This window comes from Canis lupus, chromosome 11 (assembly GCF_003254725.2).
Source record: "Canis lupus dingo isolate Sandy chromosome 11, ASM325472v2, whole genome shotgun sequence".
NCBI classification, from domain to species: domain Eukaryota; kingdom Metazoa; phylum Chordata; class Mammalia; order Carnivora; family Canidae; genus Canis; species Canis lupus.
Window position 1 is genome coordinate 388,252 of NC_064253.1, and position 13,420 is coordinate 401,671.

The 13,420-nt window shown below is 43.3% G+C and overlaps 1 protein-coding gene across 2 annotated transcripts in view; it reads left to right on the top strand.

Moving 5' to 3' along the window:
• BTNL9 (butyrophilin like 9) overlaps nucleotides 1-13,420 on the top strand; it is a 43,525-nt gene that overhangs the window by 14,489 nt on the left and 15,616 nt on the right. For both annotated transcript variants that reach the window (XM_025446698.3, XM_049115954.1), the window contains exons 5-7: nucleotides 517-645; nucleotides 864-896; nucleotides 1,194-1,214. In XM_025446698.3, the coding sequence (XP_025302483.3) occupies nucleotides 517-645; nucleotides 864-896; nucleotides 1,194-1,214 (183 nt within the window). The remainder of the gene's footprint in view (nucleotides 1-516; nucleotides 646-863; nucleotides 897-1,193; nucleotides 1,215-13,420) is intronic.

Genomic DNA, 13,420 nt, shown 5'->3' on the forward strand with positions numbered 1-13,420 from the left:
GGAGAGGACAAGAGGGAACTGGCAGTTAGGGTATGGGTGGTTTCTGCTAACAATTCTTCCAAAGGGTGATGAGAAGTAGAAGCAAATGTCTGCAAGAACAATGACTTGTGGGTTTGACCGTGGAGATAGCAATAATTCACTGGCTTTTGGATACCAACACCTTGGACCTCCTGTTCTTCAGAAATAGGGCAATTATAGAGAGAAGTTTAGGGCCGGCAGGGCCATGGTCAAAAGCTGGGGGAGAGGGTGGGGGTTCCTTCCATGTCCTTCAGTTTGCATTTTCCATTTCTGCTAAGCGAGTTCAAGTCCCCTACCATTCCTCAGGCTCTCCTACCTGGGAAGGGCGCCCAGTGAGGCCGCTCTCATGCCCATTTTACGGATTGCTATGGTGCTGCCCAGGAGGCTTAACGCCTGCCACCTTGGAATGATTTCCGGGACGCTGGGTCCAGAATAGGCTTATCACTTAGTGTTTAGTGGCGCCTAAAGTGAAGCAACTCCCTGTGAGGTATTTTCCAGACGTATTTTTACCCGGAAACTCCCCTTGGAAGAGGGCTTTCCTCGGGATTCTGGTGGGCCTGTCGCTCCTCCTGGCTCTCCTCGTGACTCTGGCGCTGTACTTCTTTCAGAAGCAACGGAGGTCCCAAGGTACAGGGCCAGCTGGGGGTGGGAGGTGGGAGGTGGGAGGTGGGAGGTGGGAGGTGGTCTCCCGCCTGGCGCCGGCTTTGCTTGGAGGAAGGCGCTGGAGGCGGGCGGTGGGGGTAGCTCGGGGGCGACCTCCTGCGGGAACGCGGAGCTGGGTGGGACACGGAGAGGAAAGGCTAGCGCTTACCGTCACGCACGGTCCCCTTCCTCCGTTCTTCCAGAAAAACTGAAGGAGCAGGCTGACAAGGACAAAGGTAAGCTGGGAAAAAGGCACACTCTTTGCCCGCTTCCCCAAGTAGCAGAAAGTGGTGCGGGGAGGAGAACTTTGCTGGGTGCTTCAGACCCGGGCGCTTGGAAGCGGGACAGAAACTCCGTGTGCTGATTTGCTTTGCCGCTTCCCCTGCCACCGAGCGCTCTCGGTAAGCACCAATGCATGCGGTCCGTCCAGGTTCCCCAGAGCGCACGAGGGCCCAGTCTGTGCACTTCGGAGGAAGTGAGGCCTCAGTGTTCATCAACTGAGATTTTTCCTTTTTTCTTCGTTTCTTTTCCAGAGATACTCACAGCGAACTTGGGTAAGTTCTGGGTGCCACGCCCACAGTTCTGGCTGCGGACTAGCGGGGTAACCAGATGAGTGAGCTGTGGAAGGTGTTCAGTAGGTTTAGGCTCCCAGTGGAGAGGATGGCAACAATCTAATTCTAGAGCCATCCGTGTGCACTTCCCATCTCTCCACTCCCACATGACTCATCTGCAGCTGAGGACTGACTTCAGACCCTCAGACGAACCCTGCCTGCCCCTTTCCTGCAAATTATACAATTTGTTTGCAGTTCCACCATTAAACGTTTTACTCCCACTGGTTCATCTTCCTAGGTATCTTTCTCTCTTTCTAAAACGATTTTATTTGAGAGAGAGAGAGAGAGCACAAGCAGGGATAGTGGCAGAGGGAGAGGGAGAAGCAGGCTCCCCACTGAGCAGGAAGCCCACTGTCCCAGGGCTCCATCCCAGGACCCTGGGAGCATGACTTGAGCCTAAGGCAGGCACTTAACCCACTGAGCCACCCAGGAGCCCCCGACTTTCTCTTTTTAATTCAAATGCCACTGCGAAGGAAGGTACCTTTAATTTGCACCAAAGTGTGACTAATTTTTCAGGTTCACTTTTCCTCCAGGGGACTCAAGACCTTGAAACCATGGGCTGTGTGTGTCTGTACAGAGGAGGGGACAGTAAATCCAAAGGAAGAGTAGCATGGAGGAAAAGGCTACCAAGGGGGCAGGTGGGGTGGGGAAGACCTCAAGAACCACTTCGTATGTCCCAGTAAACGTCCAGAAGAAATTATGAGATTAGAGAAGCTTGGTTTGTAGTCCCCTTAATCTTGTGGAAGGCCAACTATAATGAGTAATTAACACCATAGTCTGAATTAGTGTACAGCATTGCCTTTCCCAGGAGACAGTACCTTTTTAAAAAGTGTTTAATTCCAGTTAGTTGACATACAGTGTTATTTTAGTTTCAGGTGTACAATAGAGTGATTCAACACTTCCATATATCACCCTATGCTCATACAGACAAGTGCTCTCCTTAATCCCCATCACATCTTTAACCCACACACCCACTGGTAACCATCACTTTGTTCTTGATAATTAAGCCTTTTTCTTGGTTTGTCGTTTTTTTTTTCTGCGCAAACCTAGATATTATTTTTATTTATTTTTAATTAAAAAATTTTATTGGAATTAAATTTGCCAACATATAGCATATCACCTAGTGCTCATCCTGTCAAGCGCCCCCCTCAGTGCCTGCCACCCAGCCTCCCCAACCCCCCGCCCACCTCCCCTTCCACTACCCCTTGTTCGTTTCTCAGAATTAGGAGTCTCTCATGTTTTGTCATCCTCACTGATATTTTCACTCATTTTCTCTCCTTTCCCCTTTATTCCCTTTCACTATTTTTTATATTCCCCAAATGAATAAGACCATATAATGTTTGTGATTGACTTATTTCACTTATTTCACTCAGAATAATACCCTTGGTGTGTCTTTCTATTTCCCCTCGCTTGTTTTGTTTCTTAAATTCCACATATGAGAGAAATCATATGATATTTGTCTTTCTCTGACTTATGTTGCTTCTTGTGTTGTCGATTTTAGCCATTCTGACAGGTATGAGATATCTCATTGTAGATTTGAGATATCTCATTGTAGATTTGCACTTCCTGGATGATAAGTGATGATGAGCATCTTTTCATGTGTCTGTTGGCCATTTGTATGTCTTCTTTGGAAAAATGGGGGATTTTTTTCTTCTGCCCATTTTTAAATTGAATTATTTGTTTTTTGGGTATTGAATTTTTAAAAAATATTTTATTTATTTATTCATGAGAGACACAGACTGAGAGAGAGAGACAGAGACAGAGACACAGGCAGAGGGAGAAGCAGGCTCCATGCAGGGAGCCCAATGTGGGACTTGATCCCGGGACTCCAGGATCACACCCTGGACCGAAGGCAGGCGCTAAACCACTGAGCCACCCAGGGATCCTCTGGGTGTTGAATTTTTTAAGTACTTTCTGGATTTTGGATACTAACCCTTTATCAGATATGTCATTTGCAAATATCTTCTCCCATTCTGTCATCTTTTAGTTTTGTTTATTGTCTCCTTTGCTGTGCAGATGCTTTTAATTTGATGAAGTCCAAACAGTTTGTTTTTCCTTTGTTTACTTTGACTCAGGAGACATATCTAGAAGAAGTTGCTACGGCCAATGTCAAAGAAGTTATTGGTGTGTTCTCCTCAAATGTTTCTATGGTTTCCTGACTCACTTTTAGTCTCTCATCCATTTTGAATTTATTTTTGTGTGTGACTTAAGAAAGTGGTCCAGTTTCATTCTTTTGCGTGTTACTGTCCAGTTTTTGCAACACTATTTGTTGAAAAGATTATCTTTTTTCCCATTGGATATTTTTTCCTGCTTTGTCAAAAATTAATAGACCATATAGGTGTAGGTTCATTTCTAGGCTCTCTATTGATTTCTGCGCCAGTACCATACTGTTTTGATTACTCGAGCTTTGCTTTTCTGTTTCAAGATAGCGTTGCCTATTCACGGTCTTTTCTGTCTTTTTTTTATACTTTCAATATCTGAATTTATTTATCTATAAACTGGGAATCATACATTTTCTTATAGTTTTTTTTTAAAATTCAAATGTATGAGGTTGTGTTTTATTTTTATTTTTATTTAATAAATTAATTTTTTATTGGTGTTCAATTTACCAACATACAGAATAACACCCAGTGCTCATCCCGTCAAGTGCCCCCCTCAGTGCCCGTCACCCATTCACGCCCACCCCCAGCCCTCCTACCCTTCCCCCACCCCTAGTTCGTTTCCCAGAGATAGGAGTCTTTATGTTCTGTCTCCCTTTCTGATATTTCCCACACATTTCTTCTCCCTTCTCTTATATTCCCTTTCACTATTATTTATATTCCCCAAATGAATGAGAACATACACTGTTTGTCCTTCTCCGATTGACTTACTTCACTCAGCATAATACCTTCCAGTTCCATCCATGTTGAAGCAAATGGTGGGTATTTGTCTTTTCTAATGGTTGAGTAATATTCCATTGTATACATAAACCACATATTCTTTATCCATTCATCTTTCGATGGACACCGAGGCTCCTTCCACAGTTTGGCTATTGTGGACATTGCTGCTAGAAACATCGGGGTGCAGGTGTCCCGGCGTTTGATTGCATCTGCACCTTTGAGATAAATCCCCAACAGTGCAATTGCTGGGTCGTAGGGCAGGTCTATTTTTAACTCTTTGAGGAACCTCCACACAGTTTTCCAGAGTGGCTGCACCAGTTCACATTCCCACCAACAGTGCAAGAGGGTTCCCTTTTCTCCGCATCCTCTCCAACATTTGTGGTTTCCTGCCTTGTTAATTTTCCCCAATCTCACGGGTGTGAGGTGGTATCTCATTGTGGTTTTGATTTGTATTTCTCTGATGGCAAGTGATGCAGAGCATTTTCTCATGCGCATGTTGGCCATGTCTATGTCTTCCTCTGTGAGATTTCTCTTCATGTCTTTTGCCCATTTCATGATTGGATTGTTTGTTTCTTTGGTGTTGAGTTTAAGAAGTTCTTTATAGGGAACCCTGGGTGGCGCAGCGGTTTAGCAGCCTGCCTTTGGCCCAGGGCGCGATCCTGCAGACCTGGGATCGAATCCCACGTGGGGGCTCCCGGTGCATGGACCCTGCTTCTCCCTCTGCCTGTGTCTCTGCCTCTCTCTCTCTGTGTGACTATCATAAAATGAATAAAAATTTAAAAAAGTTCTTTATAGATCTTGGAAACTAGCCCTTTATCTGATACGTCATTTGCAAATATCTTCTCCCATTCTGCAGGTTGTCTTTTAGTTTTGTTGACTGTATCCTTTGCTGTGCAAAAGCTTCTTATCTTGATGAACTCCCAATAGTTCATTTTTGCTTTTGTTTCTCTTGCCTTCGTGGATGTACCTTGCAAGAAGTTACGGTGGCCAAGTTCAAAAAGGGTGTTGCCTGTGTTCTCCTCTAGGATTTTGATGGACTCTTGTCTCACATTTAGATCTTTCATCCATTTTGAGTTCATCTTTGTGTATGGTGCAAGGGAGTGGTCTAGTTTCATTCTTCTGCATGTGGATGCCCAATTTTCCCAGCACCATTTATTGAAGAGACTGTCTTTCTTCCAGTGGATAGTCTTTCCTCCTTTATCTAGTATTAGTTTACCATAAAGTTCAGGGTCCACTTCTGGGTTCTCTATTCTGTTCCATTGATCTATGTGTCTGTTTTGGGCCAGTACCACACTGTCTTGATGACCACAGCTTTGTAGTACAACCTGAAATCTGCATTGTGATGCCCCCAGATATGGTTTTTGTTTTTAAAATTCCCCTAACTATTCGGGGTCTTTTCTGATTCCACACAAATCTTAAAATAATTTGTTCTAACTCTCTGAAAAAAAAGTCCATGGTATTTTGATAGGGATTGCATTAAACGTGTAAATTGCCCTGGGTCACATTGACATTTTCACAGTATTAATTCTGCCAATCCATAAGCATGGAATATTTTTCCATCTCTTTGTGTCTTCCTCAATTTCTTTCAGAAGCGTTCTATAGTTTTTAGGGTATAGATCCTTTACCTCTTTGGTTAGGTTTATTCCTAGGTATCTTATGCTTTTGGGTGCAATTGTAAATGGCCTTGACTCCTTAATTTCTCTTTCTTCAGTCTCATTGTTAGTGTAGAGAAATGCCATTGATTTCTGGGCATTGATTTTGTATCCTGCCACGCTGCCAAATTGCTGTATGAGTTCTAGCAATCGTGGGGTGGAGGCTTTTGGGTTTTCTAGGTAGAGTATCATGTCATCAGTGAAGAGGGAGAGTTTGACTTCTTCTTTGCCAATTTGAATGCCCTGAATATTTTTTGTTGTCTGATTGCTGAGGCTAGGACTTCGAGTCTATGTTGAATAGCAGTGGTGAGAGTGGACATCCCTGTCTTGTTCCTGATCTTAGGGGAAAGGCTCCCAGTGCTTCCCCATTGAGAATGATATTTGCTGTAGGCTTTTCATAGATGGCTTTTAAGATGTCGAGGTATGTTCCTTCTATCCCTACACTCTGAAGAGTTTTGATCAGGAATGGATGCTGTATTTTGTCAAATGCTTTCTGTGCATCTAATGAGAGGATCATATGGTTCTTGGTTTTTCTCTTGCTGATATGATGAATCATTGATTGTTTTACAAGTGTTGAACCAGCCTTGTGTCCCGGGGATAAATCCTACTTGGTCATGGTGAATAATTTTCTTAATGTACTGTTGGATCCTATTGGCTAGTAATTTGTGGAGAATTTTTGCATCCATGTTCATCAGGGATATTGGTCTGTAATTCTCCTTTTTGGTGGGGTCTTTGTCTGGTTTTGGAATTAAGGTGATGCTGGCCTCATAGAACGAATTTGGAAGTACTCCATCTCTTTCTATCTTTCCAAACAGCTTTAGTAGAATAGGTATGGTTTCTTCTTCAAACGTTTGATAGAATTCCCCTGGGAAGCCATCTGGCCCTGGACTCTTGTGTCTTGGGAGGTTTTTGATGACTGCTTCAATTTCCTCCCTGGTTATTGGCCTGTTCAGGTTTTGTATTTCTTCCTGTTCCAGTTTTGGCGGTTTGTGGCTTTCCAGGAATGCATCCATTTCTTCTAGATTGCCTAATTTATTGGCGTATAGCTGTTCATAATATGTTTTTAAAATCGTTTGTATTTCCTTGGTGTTGGTAGTGATCTCTCCTTTCTCATTCTCATTTTATTAATTTGAGTCTTCTCTCTCTTCTTTTTAATAACGCTGGCTAATGGTTTATCTATCTTATTAATTCTTTCAAAGTACCAACTCCTGGTTTTGTTGATCTGTTCCACAGTTCTTCTGGTCTCGATTTCGTTGAGTTCTGCTCGAATCTTTATTAACTCCCTTCTTCTCTTGGGTGTAGGATCTATTTGCTGTTTTTTCTCTAGCTCCTTTATGTGTAAGGTTAGCTTTTGTATTTGAGTTCTTTCCAGTTTTTGAATGGATGCTTGTATTGCGATGTATTTCCCCCTTAGGACTGCTTTTGCTGCATCCCAAAGATTTTGAATGGTAGTATCTTCATTCTCATTAGTTTCCATGAATCTTTTTAATTCTTCCTTAATTTCCTGGTTGACCCTTTTATCTTTTAGCAGGATGGTCCTTAACCTCCACGTGTTTGAGGTCCTTCCAAACTTCTTGTTGTGATTTAGTTCTAATTTCAAGGCATTATGGTCTGAGAATATGCAGGGGACGATCCCAATCTTTTGGTATTGGTTCAGACCCTATTTGTGACCCAGTATGTGGTCTATTCTGGAGAAAGTTCCATGTGCACTTGAGAAGAATGTGTATTCAGTTGAGTTTGGATGTAAGTTCTATAGATATCTGCAAAATCCATCTGGTCTAGTGTATCATTAGTGTATATTTAAAGCTCTCGTTTCTTTGGAGATGTTGTGCTTAGAAGAACTATGGAGGGTAGAAAGAGCTAGATTGAAGTCACCAAGTATAAGTGTATTATTATCTAAGTGTTTCTTCACTTTGGTTATTAATTGGTTTAAATATTTGGCAGCTCCCACAGTTGGGGCATATATATTGAGGATTGTTAAGTCCTCTTGTTGGATAGATCCTTTAAGTATGAGATAGTGTCCCTCTTCATCTCTCACTACAGTCTTCGGGGTAAATTTTAGTTTATCTGATATAAGGATGGCTACCCCTGCTTTCTTTTGAGGACCATTTGAATGGTAAATGGTCCTCCAACCTTTTATTTTCAGGTTGTAGGTGTCCTTCTTTCTGTCTAAAATGAGTCTCTTGTAGACAGCAAATAGATGGGTCCTGCTTTTTTATCCAGTCAGTCTGAAACCCTGCGCCTTTTGATGGGGTCATTAAGCCCGTTCACGTTCAGAGTTACTATCGAAGGATATGAGTTTAGGGTCATCATGATATCTATTCAGTCCTTGTTTTTGTGGATTGTTGCACTGAACTTCTTCTTAAAGGGGAATTTTAAGAGTCCCCCTTAAAATTTCTTGCAGAGCTGGTTTGGAGGTCACATATTCTTTCAGTTCCTGCCTGTTGGAAGCTCTTTATCTCTCCTTCTGTTTTGAATGAGAGCCTTGCTGGATAAAGTATTCTTGGTTGCATGTTCTTCTCATTTAGGACGCTGAATATATCCTGCCAGCCCTTTCTGGCCTGCCAGGTCTCTGTGGAGAGGTCTGCTGTTACCCTAATACTCCTCCCCATAAAGGTCAGGGATTTCTTGTCTCTTGCAGCTTTAAGGATCTTCTCTTTATCTTTGGAATTTGAACGCTTAACTATTAAATGTCGAGGTGTTGAACGGTTTTTACTGATTTTAGGGGGGGATCTCTCTATTTCCTGGATCTGAATGCCTGTTTCCCTTCCCAGATTAGGGAAGTTTCCAGATAGGATTTGTTCAAGTACATATTCTGGCCCTCTGGCCCTTTTGGCGCCCTCAGGAACCCCAATTGAACGTAGGTTTTTCTTCCTCAGGCTGTCGTTTATTTCCCTTAATCTGTCTTCATGGTGTTTTAATTGTTTGTCTCTTTTTTCCTCAGTTTCCCTCTTTGCCATCAACTTGTCTTCTATGTCACTCACTCGTTCTTGCACCTTGTTAACCCTCGTCATTAGGACTTCTAGTTTGGATTGTATCTCATTCAATTGATTTTTAATTTCTGCCTGATTGGATCTAAATTCTGTAGTCATGGGATCCCTGGGTGGCGCAGCGGTTTGGCGCCTGCCTTTGGCCCAGGGCGTGGTCCTGGAGACCCAGGATCGAATCCCACATCGGGCTGCTGGTGCATGGAGCCTGCTTCTCCCTCTGCCTGTGTCTCAGCCTCTCTCTCTCTCTCTCTCTCTCTCTGTGACTATCATAAATAAAAATAAATAAATAAATAAATAAATAAATAAATAAATAAATAAATTCTGCAGTCATGACGTCTCTTGAGTCCTTTATGCTTTTTTCTAGAGCCACCAGTAGCTGTATAATAGTGCTTCTGAATTGGCTTTCTGACATTGAATTGTAATCCAGATTTTGTAATTTTGTGGGAGAGAAGACTGTTTCTGATTCTTTCTTTTGAGGTGAGGTTTTCCTTCTAGTCCTTTGGCTCAGTGCAGAGTGGCCAAAAACAAGTTGTATTGGGAAAAGGAGAAGAGAGGGAAAAAGAAGGAAAGAAAAGGGAAAAAGAAAAAAGGAAGAAAAAAAGAGAAGAAAAAGAGAAAGAAAAGAAAAAAAAGGAAAAAAGGGTGGGGGAAGCAAACAGAAATCAAAATGAAAAAAAAAAAAAAAACACGGGGGAGTATCTTCTGATTCTGTGTACTTTAAGTCCCTTGGCTTCTCCTGGAAGTTGTCAGTCCAGCTGGTCTTCTGGGGGAGGGGCCTGTTGTGCTCATTTTCAGGTGTTAGCACTTGGGGGAGCTGCTCTGCCCCCTGTCTGGTGCAGGGCTCAGTGGGGGTTGTTTACCCCGTGAGGTCCCAGGAGGAACAACCCCAGTGGCGGCGGCAGCTCTGCAGCCCTGGATTCAGCTCCCGCAGTGACTACTGAGCTCTGCCTCTGCAGGGCCTGGAGGCTCTGGGCGGGGCCGCTGATCTGCTCAGCTCGGGGCAGGAGCGTCCTCGCGGTCCTGGGCCCTCCCGGCCTCTGCCTGTCCCGGGGGAGGCCGGATCCTGGGCTGTGTCCCGGTGCCCTGTGCTCCGGGGCCTGCGCTGTTGGATTCGCGCTCCCGCCCCGCAGCCCCCTCCGCGGAGCCTCCCCCGAGCCCCCCGAGCTGCTCCCGCCCCGCAGCCCCCTCCGCGGAGCCTCCCCCGAGCCCCCCGAGCTGCTCCCGCCCCGCAGCCCCCTCCGCTGAGCCGCCCCCGAGCCCCTCCGAGCTGCTCCGGGTCCCGCCGTGCGCGCTGCAGCCCTTAGGGAGCTCGGCGCACTCTCCCGGGGCGCAGGTGTCTGTTAGTGTCCCCGGGAGCCCGAGGGCATCCCCGCCCTCCTGGGTCCTGCTCCAACCCCCTGCGAGCCCCTTTCCGCCCGGGAAGGTCGGTGCAGCTCCTGCTCCTCCGGGACGGGGCTCTCCTGTCCTGGGGACACTCGCCCCGGCCTCAGCCTGGCTCCTCGCGGGCCCCTCCCCCTCAGAGGCCTTTTGTTTCTTTATTTCTTTTTCCCCGTCTTCCTACCTGATAGAAGCGCGAACTCTTCTCACTGTAGCATTCCAGCTGGTCTCTCTTTAAATCTCAGGCCGAATTCGTAGATTTTCAGGATGATTGGAAGGTTATCTAGGTAATTTGGTGGGGACAGGTGACTCGGGGACCCTACTCCTCCGCCATCCTGCCCCTCCTCTATTTTAACAATTCTTAAAGCACTTGTTTAGTGGTCATGAGGTCCTTTAATTGTTGTTGGGTAAGTCTTTATCTCTCCTTCTAGTCTGAACAATAGTCAGAGTTCAGAGTTCTGGATAGAGTATCTTGGTTGCATATCTTACCCACTCAGCACTTCAAAAAAAAGAAAAAAGGCTACTTTCTTTTGGCTTGCAAAGCTTCTGTTGAAAATGTTCTGAGACTCGTATTTATTTTCACTTACAAGTTATTGATTTCTTTTGTTTGCTCCTTTTAAAATTTTTCCTCCAGGGATCCGTGGGGGGCCCAGCGGTTTGGCGCCTGCCTTTGGCCCAGGGCACGATCCTGGAGACCCGGAATCGAATCCCACGTCGGGCTCCCGGTGCATGGGGCCTGCTTCTCCCTCTGCCTGTGTCTCTGCCTCTCTCTCTCTCTCTCTCTCTCTGACTATATAAATAAATAAAAATTAAAAAAAAATAAAATTTTTCCTCCATATATTTTTGGAATATTTTTTCTTTTTTCCTATGTTAGGTTTTTTTAAAGATTTTATTTATTTATTTATTTGTTTGTTTGTTTAAAACACACAGAGAGAGGCAGAGAAATAGGGAGAGGCAGGCTCCCCGTGAGGAGCCTGGTGTGGGACTTTTTTTTGATGTTGAAATTCTATTTTCTTTTTTTTTAAATTTTTTATTGGAGTTCAATTTGCCAACATACAGCATAACACCCAGTGCTCATCCCACCAAGTGCCCATCACCCAGTCACCCCAGCCCCCTGCCCACCTCCCCTTCCACTACCTCTTGTTCATTTCCCAGAGTTAGGTGTCTCTCATGTTTTGTGACCCTCACTCATATTTTCACTCATTTTCTCTCCTTTCCCTTTATTCCCTTTCACTAATTTTTATGTTCCCCAAATGAATGAGACCATATAATGTTTGTCCCTTTCCGATTGACTTATTTCACTCAGCATAATACCCTCCAGGTTTGTTTGTTTGTTTGTTTGTTTGTTTGTTTGTTTATGACACACAGAGAAAGGCAGAGACATAGGCAGAGGGAGAGGCAGGCTCCCAATGAGGATCTTGATGTGGGATTTTATCCCACATAGTAAATAGGATCAATTCCTTAACTTCTCTTTCTTCTGTCTCATTTTTGGTGTATAGAAATGCAACTGATTTCTGTGCATTTATTTTAAATCTTGCCAAGTTGCTGAATTGCTTTATGAGTTCTCGCAATTTGGGGGCAGAGTCTTTGGGTTCTACATATACAGTATCATATCATCTGTGAAGAGAGTTTTTCTTTGCCAAATTAAATGCCTTTTGTTTCTTTTTTCTGTCTTATTGTTGAGGCTAGGAATTCCAGTACTATGTTGAACAACAGCAGTGAGAGTGTGAGTGGGCATCCCTGCTGTGTTTCTAAGTATAGGGGTGAAAGTTCTCAGTTTTTCCCCTTTGAGAATGATATTCACTGTGGGATTTTTGTAGATGGCTTTTATGATATTGAGGTATGTTCCTTCTTTCCCTATACTGTGGAGAGTTTTTGGCAAGAAAAGATACTGTATTTTGTCAAGTGCTTTTTATTTTTTTAAGATTTTATTCATTTATTCATGAGAGACACAGGGGGAAAGAGAGGCAGAGACATAGGCAGAGGGAGAAGCAGGCTCCATGCAGGAAGGCGATGTGGGACTCAGGCAGGGACTCCAGGATCACACCCTGGGCTGAAGGCAGGCCCTAAACCACTGAGCCACCTAGGCATCCCTCAAGTTCTTTTTCTACATCAATTGAGAGGGTCTTATGTTTCTTATCTTTTCTTTTATTAATGTGATCTGTCACAATTGATTTGGGGATGTTGAACCACCCTCCGTCCCAGGAATATATCACACTTGGTTGTGGTTAATAAACCTTTTAATGTACTATTGGATCCTATTGGCTCATTTCTTGGTAAGTTCATCAGGAATATTTGTCTGTAACTCTCCTTTTTGATGGGGTCTTTGGTTTGGGGACAAGATAATGCTGGCTTTATAGAATGACTGTAGATATTTTCTATTTCTATCTTTTGAAACAGCTTCAGTAGAATAGGTATTATTTCTTTAAATGTTTGACAAAATTCCCCTGGGAAGCCATCTGGTCTTGAACTCTTGTTTCTTGGGAGGTTTTTGATGACTGCTCCAATTTCCTTGCTGGTTATGGGTCTGTTCAGGTTTTCTATTTTTTCTTGTTTCTGTTTTAGTAGTTTATAATTTTCTAGGAATGCATCCATTTCTCCCAGATTGCCCTAATTCATTGGCATATACTTGCTCATAATATGTTCTTAAAATCATTTACATTTACTTGGTGGTGTTTGTGATCTTTCCCTTTTCATTCATGATTTCCTAATTTGAGTCCTTTCTCTTTCATTTTTAATAAGTCTGGCCAAGGGTTTATTGATCTTATTAATTTTTTCAAAGAACCACCTCCTACTTTAGTTGATCTGTTCTACTGTTATTTTGGTTTCTATTTCATTGATTTCTGCTTTAATCTTTAATATTTCTATTCTCCTGCTTGATTTAGGCTTTATTTGCTATTCTTCTCTAATTTCTTTAGTTGGAAGTTTAGCTTGTGTTTTTGAGATTTTTCTAGTTTTTTTGAGAGAGGCTTCTGTTGAAATGTACTTCTCTCTTAAGACCACCTTTATTATATCCTAAAGGTTTTGAACAGTTGTACTTTCATTTTCAATACTTGCATAAATCTTTTTAGTTCTTTAATTTCCTGATTGACTCATTCATTTTTTAGTAGGATTCTCTTTAACCTTCAAGTGTTTGAATTCCTTCCAGTTTTCCTCTTCTGAATGAGTGCAAGTTTCAAAGCACTGTGGTTGAAAATATGCAGGGAATAATCCCAGTCTTTTGGTATTGGTTGAGACTTGATTTATGACCC